The sequence below is a fragment of the Entelurus aequoreus genome, linkage group LG17 (genome assembly GCF_033978785.1).
Source record: "Entelurus aequoreus isolate RoL-2023_Sb linkage group LG17, RoL_Eaeq_v1.1, whole genome shotgun sequence".
In the NCBI taxonomy this organism is placed as follows: domain Eukaryota; kingdom Metazoa; phylum Chordata; class Actinopteri; order Syngnathiformes; family Syngnathidae; genus Entelurus; species Entelurus aequoreus.
In genome coordinates this window covers 9,996,192-10,014,214 of record NC_084747.1, presented here as the reverse complement: position 1 = coordinate 10,014,214, position 18,023 = coordinate 9,996,192, and the positions used below count along the sequence as shown (strand labels likewise).

The 18,023-nt window shown below is 43.8% G+C and overlaps 2 protein-coding genes across 2 annotated transcripts in view; both read left to right on the top strand.

The window, feature by feature from the left end:
* Positions 1–18,023, top strand: part of LOC133632307 (gastrula zinc finger protein XlCGF17.1-like) — a 607,858-nt gene that overhangs the window by 396,126 nt on the left and 193,709 nt on the right. The gene's annotated exons all lie outside the window — the stretch shown is intronic.
* The window catches only part of LOC133632299 (uncharacterized), a 29,187-nt gene that overhangs the window by 3,469 nt on the left and 7,695 nt on the right, over positions 1–18,023 (top strand). The window contains exon 2 of the mRNA XM_062024656.1: positions 9,870–10,181. Coding sequence (XP_061880640.1) covers positions 9,870–10,181 — 312 coding nt within the window. The remainder of the gene's footprint in view (positions 1–9,869; positions 10,182–18,023) is intronic.

Genomic DNA, 18,023 nt, shown 5'->3' with positions numbered 1-18,023 from the left:
TCCTGATGATCTTTTCTGCCGTCCTCACCACTCTCTGGAGAGACTTCCAGTCTGAGGCACTGCAGGCTTCAGTCCAGACAGAGATGCAGTTGGTCAGTAGGCTCTCTATAGTGCCTCTGTAGAATGTGCTGAGAACGGGGGGAGGGAGCTGTGCTCTTTTCATTTTACAAGAGCTCCGGTGTGTATTTGTATTTCTTTCTAGTTCTTCTTGTTTTTCTAAAAATGTTGTATTGAATTCCTTTGGTGGTGGTATGGTATGACATGTTTTAATAACAGATAGTTTATGTTAAAAAAAATTTGAAATTAAACAAAGTCCCAAATTTGAAAAGACAACTTTCACGAGTGTGTGACACGGATATTTAAATGAAATAGCATTTTGTAACAAAATGAATAACACCTAAATAAATGAGTAAAATAAATCAATGAGTAACATAATGAGCCTCAACAAATGATGCATGAGAAATAACCATTAACATTCCAAAAATCACATTTAAAACAGCTAAAACAAACAGCAAATGACCACTCTCCTTACTGACTTTTGATCGTGGGATTTTTGAATCAACTGATTAACCAACGCAATAGAGACAATATATGATATACTAAAAGATATGATACAATATGAACGATAGATCTTTTAATTGTATCGTCATATACCTACTCAGTGGCCTAGTGGTTAGAGTGTCCGCTCTGAGATCGCTAGGTTGTGAGTTCAAACCCCGGCCGAGTAATACCAAAGACTATAAAAATGGGAGCCATTACCTCCCTGCTTGGCACTCAGCATCAAGGGTTGGAATTGGGGGTTAAATCACCAAAAATGATTCCCCGGCGCGGCCACCACTGCTGCCCACTGCTCCCCTCACCTCCCAGGGGGTGATCAAGGGTGATGGGTCAAATGCAGAGAATAATTTCGCCACACCTAGTGTGAGTGTGACAATCATTGGTACTTTAACTTTTTATATTATGATAATGCATGTTGATGACACATTCTAGCTGTGCAACGTTGCGTCCTTGATAACAAACGGGCGGCTAACGTCCCTCCACAGCATGCAAAGCAGCGAAGTGAGCTATCCTCGTGTCCACAGTGGGATAAATAACAAAGTTATCATTTTCACGAGTGTAACCCACTTGGTTTAGTCCCTCCAGTTTCCGTTCAGAGGTGAGCGTGCTGACTACTTTACTACGGAGTAAAATAAACAAGTACCAAACAATATCAATAAAAGTGCTGATTGTAACACAAACAAAACATTCTTTAAAACGCAATCGATGTGCTTGTTTTGTTGAGAGTAGTGCAAATGTTGCAGTCCATGAAATTGTCATCTGAAAAGTGTTTGTGGTAATGAACCACAGCTGGAGAAAATGTAACTCTTCTTGGGGGGAAGGTAGATGGACTTATTTTGCATCAGGCGCAGTAGAGGTGACAGAAATGCGTACAGGCGATCCATCAAACTATCAAAAGTTGTATCAAAGTTCTTCCATGTAACTTCTGGCTGTCCGCAGGACTGCTTATCATAGACGGTGCCTTTGGACAACCACTCTGTTAGGCTCCTTTGGTGTGTTTTTATTTTCATCATGGCGTGTTTTTGAGGTGAGGTGAGTATTTTGTCATATTTAACAAAGTATCTGTACAGTTTGTCGTGTCGTCAAGTAACAGAAAAGAATGGACGTGTACAAGTTGCTAGCAACGACTCGTTAGCAGCGTGTTTTGCAGATTAGCCTAGTTGTTTGGTCGCTGTCTGAGTCTTTTAATCAAAACAGAAGAGTTTCTCTTTCCTATTTTTTGGCAAATACCACAAATAAAATATTTAGCGAGCATTACTAAGCGAACTTATTCATCGAGTCCATCAAGTTATTGGATTGATTTTAGAGTGGCCATAACAGCCACTATCTCTAAGTCATCCTCCATTTTGTAAACACTGTAGCAGCTAGTGAAATAAATATTAAAGGGATGTTGTTGAGCCAGGATTTGATTTTGAGCATTTTTTAATTGTATTTCCTCGTTAGAAGAGAATAGAATAGAAAGTACTTTATTGATCTCTGGGGGAAATTCAGCACTACAGTTTGCTCACAATAGACAATAAATACTATACAGCATTATTCACATGTGAATAATATAAATATATTATACATATATTCTACATTTAAGTACAGTCAAGAAGGAACATATGCATTATACAGTCTGATGGCTGTCAGTATGAAGGACTTCCTGTGTCGTTACGTGTTGCATTTTGGGAGTCAATTCTACCTTTTTAAGGAACTCAAAGCGCTTTGACACAATTTCCACATTCACCCATTCACACACTGATGGCGGGAGCTGCCATGCACGGCGCTAACCAGGCCCATCAGGAGCAAGGATGAAGTGTCTTGCTCAAGGACACAACGGACGTGACTAGGATGGTAGAAGGTGGGGATTGAACCAGTAACCCTCAGATTGCTGGCACGGCCACTCTCCCAACTTCGCCACGCCTGGTTGGACTACTCCAACCAGGCTCCTCTGTCGCAGCCTTGCATCTGCCTCTTGAGCTGCTTCCTCTGCGCTCCATTTCCTGCCAGTCCTCACTTGGATCCCTCATTTGGCCACCTTCGGATCACTTGCGTCCCTCTACTGTACCACTTCTCTGGCTCGAGTTACCTTAAATTCCTCCTCTAAGGATTTGAAGGGCAACTGCAGTTTGTTGCTGTTCCCGAAAAGTGCAATGCTACTCAGGCTCTTTGGTAGTCCCAGCCATCTCTGGAGGTGGTTGCTGACCCTCCGCTCTAGGATCTCAACTGTCGAGATGGGGAACGAGTAGACGAGGGGCCACAGGATTCTGGGAAGAATGCCATGCTGGTAAATGCAGGCTTTAAACTTCCCAGGTAGGCCGGACTTGTCCACAGATTTCAGCCAGCCATCCAACTCTGCGCATGTTGACTGGATGGATGTTGTGTCTCTCAGAGAGCAGTCAAAAATATTGCCCAAGCTCTTGACTAGCCTCTCTGAGATAGTTGGGATGGCTGTGCTTGTGATGTTAAAGCGGAACTTGTCCTCCACTTTCCCCTTCTTCAGCACCATTGATCTGGATTTGGCGGGTTTGAAATGCATCCGGGCCCACTCCACCAACTTTTCAAGTCCCTTCAGAATCCAACAGCAGCCTGGGACTGATTCTGTCGTGACTGTGAGGTCATCCATGAATGCCCTGATGGGTGGTTGCCTTTGTCCGGAATTTGTGCGGGGCCCTCTGCACTCTGGCTCAGCAGACTTGGTGAGCATGTTCGTGGCTAGTGAGAACAGTGTCACAGAGATAGTACACCCTGTGATGATACTAATCTCCACCTTGTGCCAACTGGATGTTGTTTCTCCGGAAGAGACCCTCAACCTGAAATTGCTGTAGTAATTAGCAATGAGGTCTCTACACCTGTTGTGTACATGATGTTTCATCAGAGTGAGTTGAACGAGCTTGTGCGGAATAGGGCCGAATGCATTTGCCAGGTCAAGCCACAGTACTGATAGGTTGCCCTTGTTCTCTCGAGCGTCCCGAATGAGCTGCGTCACCACACCGGTATGTATGCTCCATTCATCCTGACATTCCTGAAATGCCGCCTTTCTGGACAGATGTGTCCGATGTAGGTGTTCTTTGCCAGGTAGGTACACAGTTGTTTGGAAACAGCGCTGAAGAAAACCTTTGCCTTAACACACAGCAGGGAGATTAAGCAGAACTGTTCTTGCTGAGTGGAGTTTTCCTCCTTTGGGATCCATACCCCTTCCGCCACTCGCCATTGCTCAGGGATCCTCCCCCTTCTCCAGAACACTTGCAGGATTTTTCACAGACGCAACAGTTCTTATACACTTTGTATGAAATGCCACTCAGTCCCGGTGCAGAGCTTGCCCTGGCTCTGCGGACAACTTCCCTGACTTCCTTTAGCTGCAGTACCGACATGTCAAATGCACTTCTGGTTCAGGGGGTCTATGAGGTTGTTACACTCTGCCAACTCCTGTTCTCTTGCGGGGTCACTGTACGTCTGCTTCAGATATTGATCTATGTCTTCCTGCAAGGAGGCCAGTTTGCCACTGCGCTTCTGTCCCAGCAAATCCTTCGTGAACTTGAAGGGCCTAGCGATGAAAGCAGCATGCTTACGTGCCACCTTTGGCGTCGCCGCCTCCAATGCCACTCTGCCCCACGGAGAATTCTGATCTTTTTCCGAAGGATGCACATCAGCTGGGCCAGGCCAGTGCGTTCCTCATGTCCTGCCGCCTTGTACTGGAACTTCAGCGCTTTCATCTCCTGCCTAATGTTGTGGATCCTTACAGCTCTGTGGTTCTTTGAGTATGTGGTTCCGGAGCTTCTCTTCTCCCCCTCGCCGAACCGTTCAGCTGAGATGCCGACAATGATTGTTGTCATAGGTTGTAGTAGGGCTGGGCGATATACTCGATAAATAGCGGGTTTGTCTCTGTGCGATATATAAAATGACTATATCGTGATATTCGAGTATACGTTCTCACGCAGTTGCTTTTAGCTGCAGGCATTACACTTCAGGCTCTTCTCACTCTTTCTTGTCTCTTCTCACAGAGACTTAAACAAGCGCACCTTCTTACATACGTCACATACGTATACGCCCTCGCTGAGCAGAGAGGTAGCAGCATGGCTAACGTTAGCTGTGGTGCGAGTGGTAATACGAGAGAAAGAAGGTGCGAATCTGGTAACAAATGAAGGAAGAATTAATACCTAAGAAAAACAGCAGGGGGTCCATCGTCTGGCGGTGGTTTGGCTTCAAGTGGGAAGATGTCGAACAGACAACCGTAAATTGTCAAGTGTGGGGCGAAAGCGTTGCTACAAAAAGTAGCATCATCATACTGCTGTGATTATATGTATCAAGTGTTCATTCAAGGCGAAGGCAAAATATCGAGATATATATCATGTATCGCGATATGGCCTAAAAATATTGAGATATTAAAAAAAGGCCATATCGCCCAGCCCTAGCTTGTAGCTTCCCGTCGGCTTCTCCCTTCGCCATTGCCTCCAGAATTTGGTCGACATCGTCATCGAATTGCTTCCAGAGTGAGGTCATGCTAGCTGCAGGCCACTTGATCCGCCTCTTTTCAGACGTGATGCTCGAGGGGTTAGTTTGCAACACATGGAGGTTCTGGGCACTATGGGATGACTCCAGGCCTGGCACCTCCTGCGTCTCACCAGGTGTAACACCTGTGCGTTGTGTTGCTTCTGCTCCCAACAGGCACTTCTTCCTCGCTTGGTGGATCTTTAAGCCATGGATGTTCTTACAGACTTTACCGCAAGTACACTGCACGCTCATAGTCGTTTACGAAATGTACTAAATGTATAGATACTTTCCCAAATAAAGGGAACTATGAAAAATGTCAATATTGGCTTTATTTTAACAGACAATCTTACACTACATTAAACACTCACAGTCAAAGAACAATTTTACAAGTTTAAAATATAAATTAAAAGGCATTAAACACATTGGGCTTTTCTTGTTGCACTCAAAGAACAATTTACAATTTTCCATATTACATATAGTCTGCTATAATCAAAGATTAGATTAGAATACTCCTCTCTGAGCTGCCACCTTAACGTGGTAGAGTAGTTTGCGTGTCCCAATGATCCTAGGAGCTATGTTGTCCGGGGGCTTCTATGCCCCTGGTAGGGTCTCCCAAAGAAAACTGGTCCTAGGTGAGGGATCAGACAAAGAGCAGCTCGAAGACCTCTATGAAGAACACAAACAAAGGACCCAGATTTCCCTCGCCTGGACGGGGGTCACCGGGGCCCCCCTCTGGAGCCAGGCCCGGAGGTGGGACACGTTGGCGAGCGCCTGGTGGCCGGGCCTGTCCCCATGGGGCCCGGCTGGGCACAGCCCGAAGAGGCAACGTTGGTCCCCCCTCCAATGGGCTCACCACCCATAGCAGGGGCCATAGAGGTCTGGTGCAGTGTGAGCTGGGCAGCAGCCGAAGGCAGGGCACTTGGCGGTCCGATCCTCGGCTACATAAGCTAGCTCTTGGGACGTGGAACGTCACCTCGCTGGGGGGAAGGAGCCTGAGCTTGTGCGTGAGGTGGAAAAGTTCCGGCCAGATATAGTCGGACGCACTTCGACGCACAGCAAGGGCTCTGGAACCAGTTCTCTTGAGAGGGGCTGGACTCTCTTCCACTCTGGCGTTGCCGGCAGTGAGAGGCGATGGGCTGGGGTGGAAATTCTTGTTGTTCCCCGGCTCAAAGCCTGCATGTTGGACTTCAACCCAGTGGACGAGAGGGTAGCTTCCCTCCGCTTTCGGGTGGGGGGGACAGGTCCTGATTGTTGTTTGCGCTTACGCACCAAACGGCAGCTCAGAGTACCCACCCTTTTTGGATTCACTCGAGGGAGTACTGGAGAGTGCTCCCCCAGGTGATTCCCTCGTTCTACTGGGGGACTTCAACGCTCATGTTGGCAACGACAGTGAAACCTGGAGAGGCGTGATTGGGAAGAATGGCCGCCGGGATCTGAACCCGAGTGGTGTTTTGTTATTGGACTTTTGTGTTCGTCACAGATTGTCAATAACAAACACCATGTTCAAACATAAGGGTGTCCATATGTGCACTTGGCACCAGGACACCCTAGGCCGCAGTTGCATGATCGACTTTGTAGTTGTGTCATCGGATCTGCGGTCTCATGTTTTGGACACTCAGGTGAAGAGAGGGGCGGCGTTTTCTACCGATCACCACCTGGTGGTGAGTTGGCTGCGATGGTGGGGGAGGATGCCAGACAGACCTGGCAGGCCCAAACGCATTGTGAGGGTTTTTCTGGGAACGCCTGGCAGAGTCTCCTGTCAGAGAGAGTTTCAATTCCCACCTCCGGAAGAACTTTGAACATGTCACGAGGGAGGCGCTGGACACCTCTATTGTCAAGGCGGCCGATTGGAGCTGTGGCCGCAAGGTGGTTGGTGCCTGTCATGGCGGTAATCCTAGAAATCGCTGGTGGACACCAGCTGTGAGGGATGCGTCAAGCTGAAGAAAGAGTCCTATCGGGCTCTTTTGGCTCATAGGACTCCGGAGGCAGCAGACAGGTACCGACAGGCCAAGCGGTGTGCGGCTTCCGCGGTCGCGGAGGCAAAAACTCGGACATGAGAGAAGTTCGGGGAAGCCATGGAAAACGACTTCCGGACGGCTTCGAAGCGATTCTGGACCACCATCCGCCGCCTCAGGAAGAGGAAGCAGTGCAATTTCAACACCGTTTATGGTGGGGATGGTGTTCTGCTGACCTCGACTGCGGATGTTGTGGATCAGTGGAGGGAATACTTCGAATACCTCCTCAATCCTACCAGCACGTCTTCCTATGAGGAAGCAGTGCCTGGGGAATCTGCGGTGGGCTCTCCTTTTTTTTGGGCTGAGGTTGCCGAGGTAATTAAAAAGCTCCTCGATGGCAAGGCCCCGGGGGTGGATGAGATCCGCACGGAGTTCCTTAAGGCTCTGGATGCTGTGGGGCTGTCTTGGTTGACAAGACTCTGCAACATCGCATGGACATCAGGGGCGGTACCACTGGATTGGCAGACCGAGGTGGTGGTTCCTCTCTTTAAGAAGGGGAACCGGAGGGTGTGTTCCAACTATCGTGGGATCACACTCCTCAGCCTTCCCGGTAAGGTCTATTCAGGTGTACTGGAGAGGAGGCTACGCCGGATAGTCGAACCTCGGATTCAGGAGGAACAGTGTGGTTTTCGTCCTGGTCGTGGAACTGTGGACCAGCTCTATACTCTCGGCAGGGTCCTTGAGGGTGCATGGGAGTTTGCCCAACCAGTCTACATGTGCTTTGTGGACTTGGAGAAGGCATTCGACCGTGTACCCCGGGAAGTCCTGTGGGCAGTGCTCAGAGAGTATGGGGTAACGGACTGTCTTATTGTGGCAGTCCGCTCCCTGTATAATCAGTGTCAGAGCTTGGTCCGCATTGCCAGCAGTAAGTCGGACCCGTTTCCAGTGAGGGTTGGACTCCGCTAAGGCTGCCCTTTGTCACCGATTCTGTTCATAACTTTTATAGACAGAATTTCTAGGCGCAGTCAGGGCATTGAGGGTATCTGGTTTGGTGGCTGCAGGATTAGATCTCTGCTATTTGCAGATGATGTGGTCCTGATGGCTTCATCTGGCCAAGATCGTCAGTGCTCACTGGATCGGTTCGCAGCCGAGTGTGAAGCGACTGGGATGGGAATCAGCACCTCCAAGTCAGAGTCCATGGTTCTCGCCCGGAAAAGGGTGGAGTGCCAACTCCGGGTTAAGGAGGAGATCTTGCCCCAAGTGGAGGAGTTCAAGTACCTCAGAGTCTTGTTCACAAGTGAGGGAAGAGTGGATCGTGAGATCAACAGGCGGATCGGTGCGGCGTCTTCAGTAATGCGGACGCTGTATCGATCCGTTTTGGTGAGGAAGGAGCTGAGCCGGAAGGCAAAGCTCTCAATTTACCGGTCGATCTACGTTCCCATCCTCACCTATGGTCATGACCGAAAAGACAAGATCACAGATACAAGTGGCCGAAATGAGTTTCCTCCATGGCGGGTCTCTCCCTTAGAGATAGGGTGAGAAGCTCTGCCATCCGGGAGGAACTCAAAGTAAAGCCGCTGCTCCTCTACATCGAGAGGAGCCAGATGAAGTGGTTCAGGCATCTGGTCAGGATTCCACTCGAACGCCTCCCTAGGGAGGTGTTTCAGGCATGTCGGACCGGTGGGAGGCCACAGGGAAGACCCAGGACACGTTGGGAAGACTATCTCTCCCGGCTGGCCTGGGAACGCCTCGGGATCCCCCGGGAGGAGCTGGACGAAGTGGCTGGGGAGAGGGAAGTCTGGGCTTCCCTGCTTAGGCTGCTGCCCCTGCGACCCGACTTTGGATAAGCGGAAGAAGATAAATGGATGGATAGATTAGAATAGAACAGAAGGTTTTACTGACATTATATTCAATTTTTCATGATTCATGGTTGCCACTCCTGGTCTGTGCTTTAAGATATATACAATTATTAATTAAGTACTAAAAACGAAACTATGGAAACATTTACACAGATAAGCCATGTAGCAGGTAAAACACATTTATTAAAGATAAAACACAAATGGTAGGAATTTGTTACAAAATGTAGTCATTTCACTTGCATTAGTTGACTGCTAATTGGGCAGTTTTAACTGCGCTAATATTTGGCATCAAGTTCTACGTATCTACATGTGCACAGCAGGGGAGCTGGTTAACTTATGAGAGTAGTATGTGTGTTTGTGAGAATGTCAACGTGTTGTCTGAGTGACGTCAGTGAGTGAGCGGGCGAGTAAAGAGAGAGCAGCAGGACAGGTGTAACAACTACATTATACCTGTCACTATTTAAACTCCTTGTGCAGATCTGAATGCTTATTATTTAAATGTTGACCTAAGTCTGAAGCAAAGGTGGTAATACTCATCACCACATTAGGCGAGGCGTGTTTTAAAGCAGCTGTTGTGAGAGTAGTGTATGTGTGTGTGCACCTTTAAGAGTGGCAGTATGTGGGGTGAGTGACGTGAGTAAGTGAGTGGGCGAGTAAGGAGAGGTAGTGGTAACATGTGCAGGAGTGTTAATAGCATGGTGGATGTCCGGTTGTGCCCTGTGGAAATAATACATAAAGTGACCAAGTTGTAACTAATCGACGGCCTCGTCCTTCTGACCAAAGAGCGGAGATTTATGGACCCAGTGTTACCCCCGACACAACATGGGCCCTGGAGGTAGTCACCGCCTCACAGCGGCATTCAGATGAAAGAACGGTACCGGTACTTTTCAAAGGTAGTATAGTACCGATTTCAATCGATTAGTACCACGATAGTTTTTTAGTAGCAGTATACTGTACAACCCTACTACACACACATACAGTACATAGAAGAAAGTGTGTTTTTGTTGTTTGTGTCTTGCAGACGTCCAGCAGCTGATCGGTAATCCAGAAGAAGTTTCCCCTCAGTTAGGGAGGAGCTCCACTTTGAAGCAGGAGACTCCACAACCACCCTGCATTAAAAAGGAAGAGGAGGAACTCTGCATCACTCAGGAGGGAGAGTGTCTTCTAGGACGAGAGGAAGCTGATTACACCAAGTTTCCACTGAGTATTCTCTCTGTGAAGACTGAAGATGATGAAGAGAAACCACAAGTAGACAACCTCTTAGCTCCACTATCAGATAGTGAGGCTGAAGACGAGGTTGAAGAACCTTTGAGCAGCGATAAAGACTGTGAAGGTGATATGAGGACTCACACTGACAACAAACACTCTGAATGCTCTACAAAGAAGAGAGGTAAAACATGTTTGAGCTGCTCAGTTTGTGCTAAAAGTTTTACTAAAAATAGCCGTTTGACTGAACACATGCGAACACACACAGGAGAAAAAACATTTAAGTGTTCAGTTTGTGGCAAAAGCTTTTCTCGAAATAGCATTTTGACTGAACACATGCGAACACACACAGGTGAAAAAACATTTAATTGTTCAGTTTGTGGCATAAGTTTTTCTCGAAATAGCGATTTGACTCAACACATGAGAACACACACAGGAGAAAAACCATTTAAGTGTTCAGTTTGTGGCAAACGCTTTTCTCGAAATGGCAGTTTGACTCGACACATGAGAACACACACAGGTGAAAAACCACTCAATTGTTCAGTTTGTGGCAAAAGGTTTTCTCAAAATGGCTCTTTGACTAAACACATGAGAACACACACAGGTGAAAAACCATTTAGTTGTTCAGTTTGTGGCAAAAGCTTTTGTGAAAGGAGCACTTTGATTGACCACATGGGAACACACACAGGTGAAACACCATATAAGTGTTCAGTTTGTGACAAAAGCTTTTCTGTTCAGAAGTATTTGACTAAACACATGAGAATACACACAGGTGAAAAAACATTTAATTGTTCAGTTTGTGGCAAAAGCTTTTCTGTTAAGTGCAATTTGACTCGACACATGAGAACACACACAGGTGAAAAACCTTTTAACTGTTCAGTTTGTGGCAAAAGCTTTTCTGTTAAGAGCCATTTGACTCGACACATGAGAACACACACAGGTGAAAAACCATTTAGTTGTTCAGTTTGTGGCAAAAGCTTTTCTGAAAAGGGCACTTTGATTGACCACATAAGAACACACACAGGTGAAAAACCGTATAAGTGTTCAGTTTGTGACAAAAGCTTTTGTGTTAGGAGCAATTTGACTGGACACATGAGAACACACACAGGTGAAAAACCATTTATTTGTTCAGTTTGTGGCAAAAGCTGTTCTGTTAAGTACACTTTGACTCAACACATGAGAACACACACAGGTGAAAAACCATATAAGTGTTCAGTTTGTGGCAAAAGCTTTTCTGTTAAGAGCCATTTGACTGGAACCCTGCGAACACACACAGGTGAAAAACCATTTAATTGTTCAGTGTGCTGTAAAAAGTTCCCACATAATACAGACACAGTAAAACACACAAGAACACACAAGGGAAAATAACCAATTAGCGGTTTAATATGTGGTATGTTGCTCATATGTGGTGACATCCACCCTACCCAGGACCTCCTTACTGCTTCTTTCACAAATATCTGAGGTATTCATACAAACTTGGATTATTTGAAGCATAATCTTATCCACACATGACCCCATGTCTTCTCTGTATCTGAAACCTTCCTGAACAGTAAGATAGATGATGCTTCAAGTGCTTGGTTACTCCTTCAGTCCAGGGACCTGGGGCCTCATGTGTCAAGTTTGTGCACGCTCAAAAACCTGCACTACACCCTTTTTCACTGCAAAGTTGAGATGTATCAAAACTGACGTTGACACATAAGTGATGCTGGGTAACTGTTTGCATAACAAACTGCCAACTTGTACTCTTTGACTTTGTCATATTTGTATTCTTAAGTTATCATGCCATGATTTTACCAGTCCTGCCCACGTGGAAATAGATTTTCCTCCATGCAGCCCCTGAGCTAAAATGAGTTTGACACCCCTGCTGTAATGTGACTCATGTGAGCAGGTTACTGTATAAACACATTTTGTTATTAGTTATAAAAATGTGTTCAGTTCTCAGAGACACATCAATGTCAGTGTAGCTGCTGACAGAAGCAACATGTATATTTGATATATAATGTCATAGTTGGTGAGAATAAATAAATACAATGCATAAAGATAAGTTCATATTGTACACGTAATGTGATTAAAAAGATATTTCCCTGGGTTAATTCTTTTTTTTTTTTTTACAAACCCATGTCAATTGAGTGGGGAATATATGTTTTGTTTCCGGTTTGGTCACGTTGTTGGGGGGACAATTAATATGTGAGGGAATTAAGGAAGCAGCATGAGACGACAAGTGTTTGATGTGGAAGACGTTAATGGAGTCTCGGATTGAAAATAAACTTTTATTCCCTTGGAGTTTATGAGGCCAACGAGGTATGATTACTTCTGATATGTTTGTGAAATCTATGTGTTTTCTTTTTTGGATGTCAGACTAATTGTAAGTTCTGTTTGCTTATTTTATTACTTCTGACGGCATTATATTTGGCATCGTTGGTAACGTGAAGAAGACGTGGCTGAAATAAATGTCTGAGAAAAACCTTGATTAAGACCTCGGAGGGAGTAACACTGATCATGTATGGAAGTCGAATTGTCTCACATCAACTTATATATTTCAATATGATATTAATACATATCCATATATTAATAAATATACAAATGTGATTTATAAATAAATAATTTGTATAAACAAACGCGTATTTGTAAATATATTTTTGAGATTTGAAATTATATACAAATAAAATGTATAAATATAAAAATGTGACATACAAATAAATAAAGAATTTCTATAAATAAATGTGTATTTTGTAAATATATTTTTGAGATATGAATATAATCAATCAATCAATCAAAGTTTATTTATATAGCCCTAAATCACAAGTGTCTCAAAGGGCTGCACAAGCCACAACGACATCCTCGGTTCAGATCCCGCATCAGGGCAAGGAAAAATTAAATTCAGTGGGATGACAATGAGAAACCTTGGAGAGGACCGCAGATGTGGGTGTCCCCCCCCCCCCCCTCTCTCTCTCTCTAGGGGAGACCGGTGCAATGGACGTCGAGTGGGTCTAGCATAATATTGTGAAAGTCCAGTCCATAGTGGAACTAACATAATAGTGAGAGTCCAGTCCATAGTGGATCTAACATAATAGTGAGAGTCCAGTCCATAGTGGATCTATCATAATTGTGAGAGTCCAGTCCATAGTGGATCTAACGTAAAAGTGAGAGTCCAGTCCATAGTGGGGCCAGCAGGAGACCATCCTGAGCGGAGACAGGTCAGCAGCGCAGAGATGTCCCCAACCGATGCACAGGCGAGCGGTCCACCCCAGGTCCCGACTCTGGACAGCCAGCACTTCGTCCATGGCCATCGGACCTGTGCCCCCCTCTCCCTTGTGGAGGGGGGGAGGGGGGGCACAGGTCCGGTGACCATGGATGAAGTGCTGGCTGTCCAGAGTCGGGACCCGGAGAAAAGAAAAGAAAGGGCAGATCAACTGGTCTAAACAGGGGGTCTATTTAAAGGCTAGAGTATACAAATGAGTTTTAAGATGGGACTTAAATGCTTCTACTGAGGTAGCATCTCTGTTACCGGGAGGGCATTCCATAGTACTGGAGCCCCAATAGAAAACGCTCTATAGACCGCAGACTTTTTTTGGGCTCTGGGAATCACTAATAAGCCGGAGTTCTTTGAAAGCAGATTTCTTGTCGGGACATATGGTACAATACAATCGGCAAGATAGGCAGGAGCTTGACCGTGTAGTATTTTATACGCAAGTAGTAAAACCTTAAAGTCACATCTTAAGTGCACAGGAAACCAGTGCAGGTGAGCCAGTATATATATATATATATATATACTGTATATATATGTATGTATGTATGTATATAAAGGTATATACATATGTATATGTATATATGTATATAAAGGTTTATACAGTATAGGTATATATATATAGGTATATAAAAGTAAATACAGTATAGGCGTAATATGATCAAACTTTCTTGTTCTTGTCAAGTCTAGCAGCCGCATTTTTTACCAACTGTAATCTTTTAATGCTACACATAGGGAGACCCGAAAATAATACGTTACAGTAATGGAGACGAGATGTAACGAACGCATGGATAATGATCTCAGCGTCGCTAGTGGACAAGATGGAACGAATTTTAGCGATATTACGTAGATGAAAGAAGGCCGTTTTATAGTAACATTCTTAATGTGTGACTCAAACGAGAGAGTTGGGTGGAAGATAATACCCAGATTCTTTACCGAGGCGCCTTGTGTAATTGTTTGGTTGTCAAATGTTAAGGTGGTATTATTAAATAGATGTCGGTGTTGAGCAGGACCGATAATCAGCATTTCAGTTTTCTTGGCGTTGAGTTGCAAAAAGTTAGTGGACATCCATTGTTTAATTTCATTAAGACACGCCTCCAGCTGACTACAATCCGGCGTGTTGGTCAGCTTTAGGGGCATGTAGAGTTGAGTGTCATCAGCATAACAGTGGAAGCTAACACCGTATTTGCGTATGATGTCGCCAAGTGGCAGCATGTAGATGCTGAAGGGTTATAAAGAGTGCAGGGCCAAGAATATAAAATAATGAAAATATGCTTGATTTTGTATTTGTATTTGTATTTGTATTGAATTTTCATATGTGGATCGCCTTTTTGCTTTTGTGTAGATGAGACATTTCTACCACAAACCAGATGCACAAATAAATGTGACCTACACACTCCCCTGAACAACCAGTAGAGGGCAGTGCAGCCAGAGCGGTCTGGGTCACAGAGCATTATATGCATTATATGCAAAATGCCCGGACTTTTCTGCACAAAAACAATCCACGCCTTTACAGATAAAATGCATAACGGGGATGAGCTAGCTAACATAAGCGTTGTATTAGCTAATGCTAATGTATCCAGTTAATCTGAAAGACCGTGCTAGCTGCTTATTTTATTGTATCAATGTCATCTCTTATCAGTGCAATGTGTGGCTCCGGCTGCAGTGCCCTCTGCTGGTTGTGTAGGGGAGTGTGTAGGTCACATGTATTTGTGCATCTGGTTTGTGGTACAAATGTCTCATCGACACAAAAGCAAAAAGGCGATCCACATATGCAAATTAAACACAAATACAAATACAAAATCAAGCATATTTATATTAACATCTCAAAAATATATTTACAAATACACCTTCATTTATAGAAATTCTCGATTTATTTGTATGTCACATTTTTATATTTATACATTTTATTTGTATATATTTTCAAATCTCAAAAAAATATTTGCAAATACACATTTATTTATACAAATTATTTATTTATATGTAACATTTGTATTCATATATTTATTAATATATGCATTAGTATTAAAATCATATTGATATATATAAGTTGATGTGAGACAATTCTACTTCCATACATTATCAGTTAAAATAATAAATAAAGTATGGGTTTCAACTAAGGCTGTCAATGTTAATGCGTTACCATAAATGAATGATGATTAATCACAGTGTTGGTTTTGACCGGCGCAGGAAGGCAGTGCGCATCGCACAGGCAGCGATGACGTCACACACCAGTGGTAGAGGGATGTGCTCTGCGCCCACTTTCGCTTCAAAACAAACCTCGATGGAACTTCAGATAAAACTGAGGTTATTAGTCAGTAATGCAGCGACAAACTTTCTTATCATCGGCACACATCAAGTTTAAAATAGAATCAAAGAATCAGGACGCACTTTGTCCTGTATGTTTATTAAGTAAGTGGCCAACAGAGCCCATTATTTTGTTTTCATGTTCCCGGGTGTGTGTAAAAGAAAAAGGTCAATGGTGACGTCACACGGCAGTTTTGACACAGCAGTTTGCAGAGGTGTGGACTCGAGTCACATGACTTGGACTCGAGTCAGACTCGAGTCATGAATTTGATGACTTTAGACTCGACTTGACAAAATGTAAAGAGACTTGCAACTTGACTTAGACTTTAACATCAATGACTTGTGACTTCACTTGGACTTGAGCCTTTTGACTTGACATGACTTGCTACTTTCCCCAAAACCTAAAGTTTAAAAAGTTATTTGGGAGCGCTCCGTAGCTTTCATTTTGTACGTGTATGTCTATCAGCGTGTGTGCTGCGTGTCAACGTGTGTGCTCTCAGTACAACAGCCAATCAAATTAGATCTACATTGTTTTCATCACACAGCATTCAGCCAATCAAATTGCAGGACAACCAATGAACAAGAGTTGTCAAACAATGCGGCAGAGAGAAACATTTATACCAAAGTTGGTTTCGTTCGGGTATAAAAACTACGACTTGGTCAACAAAAAACGAATTGCCGTATGCAAATCACGCAGTTCGAATATTACAGACGGAGACGCAACAACTTCCAACTTCGTTCGACATTTGAAGTTGCACAAAGAAGGGTAAGTTTTGAATGTAAGATAACGTTTATTGGCTAAGTAACATGACTTTTATTTGCTGTGTAGTTAAATCAGTGAGGCTGTAAACTCACTGCTAACGTCATAACCATAGACATCTTATAAGTAGACGCAGCATCGAGCGCTACTGCTTACTGGCGCAGACGAGACGCGGGGCCGCCATCTTGGAGTGGTGATCCGCTCCACTCAGTGCAATTCATTTGGCAGGAGCAATGAACTGTCAGCGCATTTAATTCATTTTACCTCACTGAATACCACTCATTTTCACGCGCTTTTTTGTCATACGTGTAGCTATGATAACGGACACATGTTTTATTATTCATAGTTTGCTTAACAGTAATAGAATATTCTTATATGCTATAAGTGACCAGACGTCCGAGATCAAAACTGGGAATATAAACCCAGAGAAGGGGGAAAAAAACGGTCAGCTATTTTTAAGTTAAAGAAACAATATAATTACGTTATGTATACATGCGTATATCCTACATAAACAATGTATGAATACATTAGGTATCTATATATCTTATAGACCGTATCTCTGTTGCTGCAGCAGCAGAGAGTTTATTCTGTCTTGACACTTTGTATTGATATTTTGTATTACATTCTTCCCTTAAATGATAATGTTTACAGTGATTGTTATATATGTATTTTTTATGTATGTCGCTTTGGATAAAAGCGTCTGCCAAATACTTAAACATATATAAACACCTGAAAGTCTTTATATCAGCTAAAACCACCAATCTGTTTCACTGGATTCAGAATAAAACCAAATGCTGTCTTACCCAACAATGTTAGTATTTGAATATTGTTACTTGAAGACTTATTCCTGGTTACAATTATACTGTTAAGAAAGTATTGTCTTATATTTTGCCTAAAATGAGAATGCATCATAATCAGTGGCGGCTGGTGAATTTTGTTTTAGGGGGGGCTGAAAGTTTGTAAACCAAACCCCTGTAGGGGCGTCATCCTCCCCCAGAAGATTTGTTTGTGATTTTCACATACAAATATTGAAGATCTTTGCTCCTTCTTAACTCTGTGTTAAATGTTATTTTCATAAAATACAACCAAAAGTACATTAATGTTAAATCTTACTTGTGAAAAGTAATCCCCCGATTCCTATTTTCAACAGTCCGCTCATTTGAGCAGGAAAACGCTGAACACCAGCCCGGCATCTTTGTTTTCTACCTGTCAACTGTCAGTTTAGGCTGCTCGCCGGCTCCTCATCACCACTTCAAGATGCAATTTGCTCGCGTCACAGCAACCAATACTGCGTCTACTTATAAGATGTCTATGGTTATAACATCATTTCAAACACAGCAATATGTTGCGTCCACTGCAGATTGCTTCCTTATTCATACTTTTTGTCAAGTAATTTTTTTAAGCAGGGTTGCATGAGGTACCTACACATAACGTTACGTTAGTCATTGTATCACACACAGTAACATAACGTTAGACGGCGGTCAGCAGCACCGCATATTTTAGCCACCTACAAAAAGACAAACATAGTCAAATAAAGGTCAGTTAAAATGTATACTATATTAAGAATATGTGTACATATTGCATAGGGCCCTGACATCTAAAAAGTACAACTCTGTTCATTGTTGTGTTCATGTATTTGTTATGTTTTTCATGTG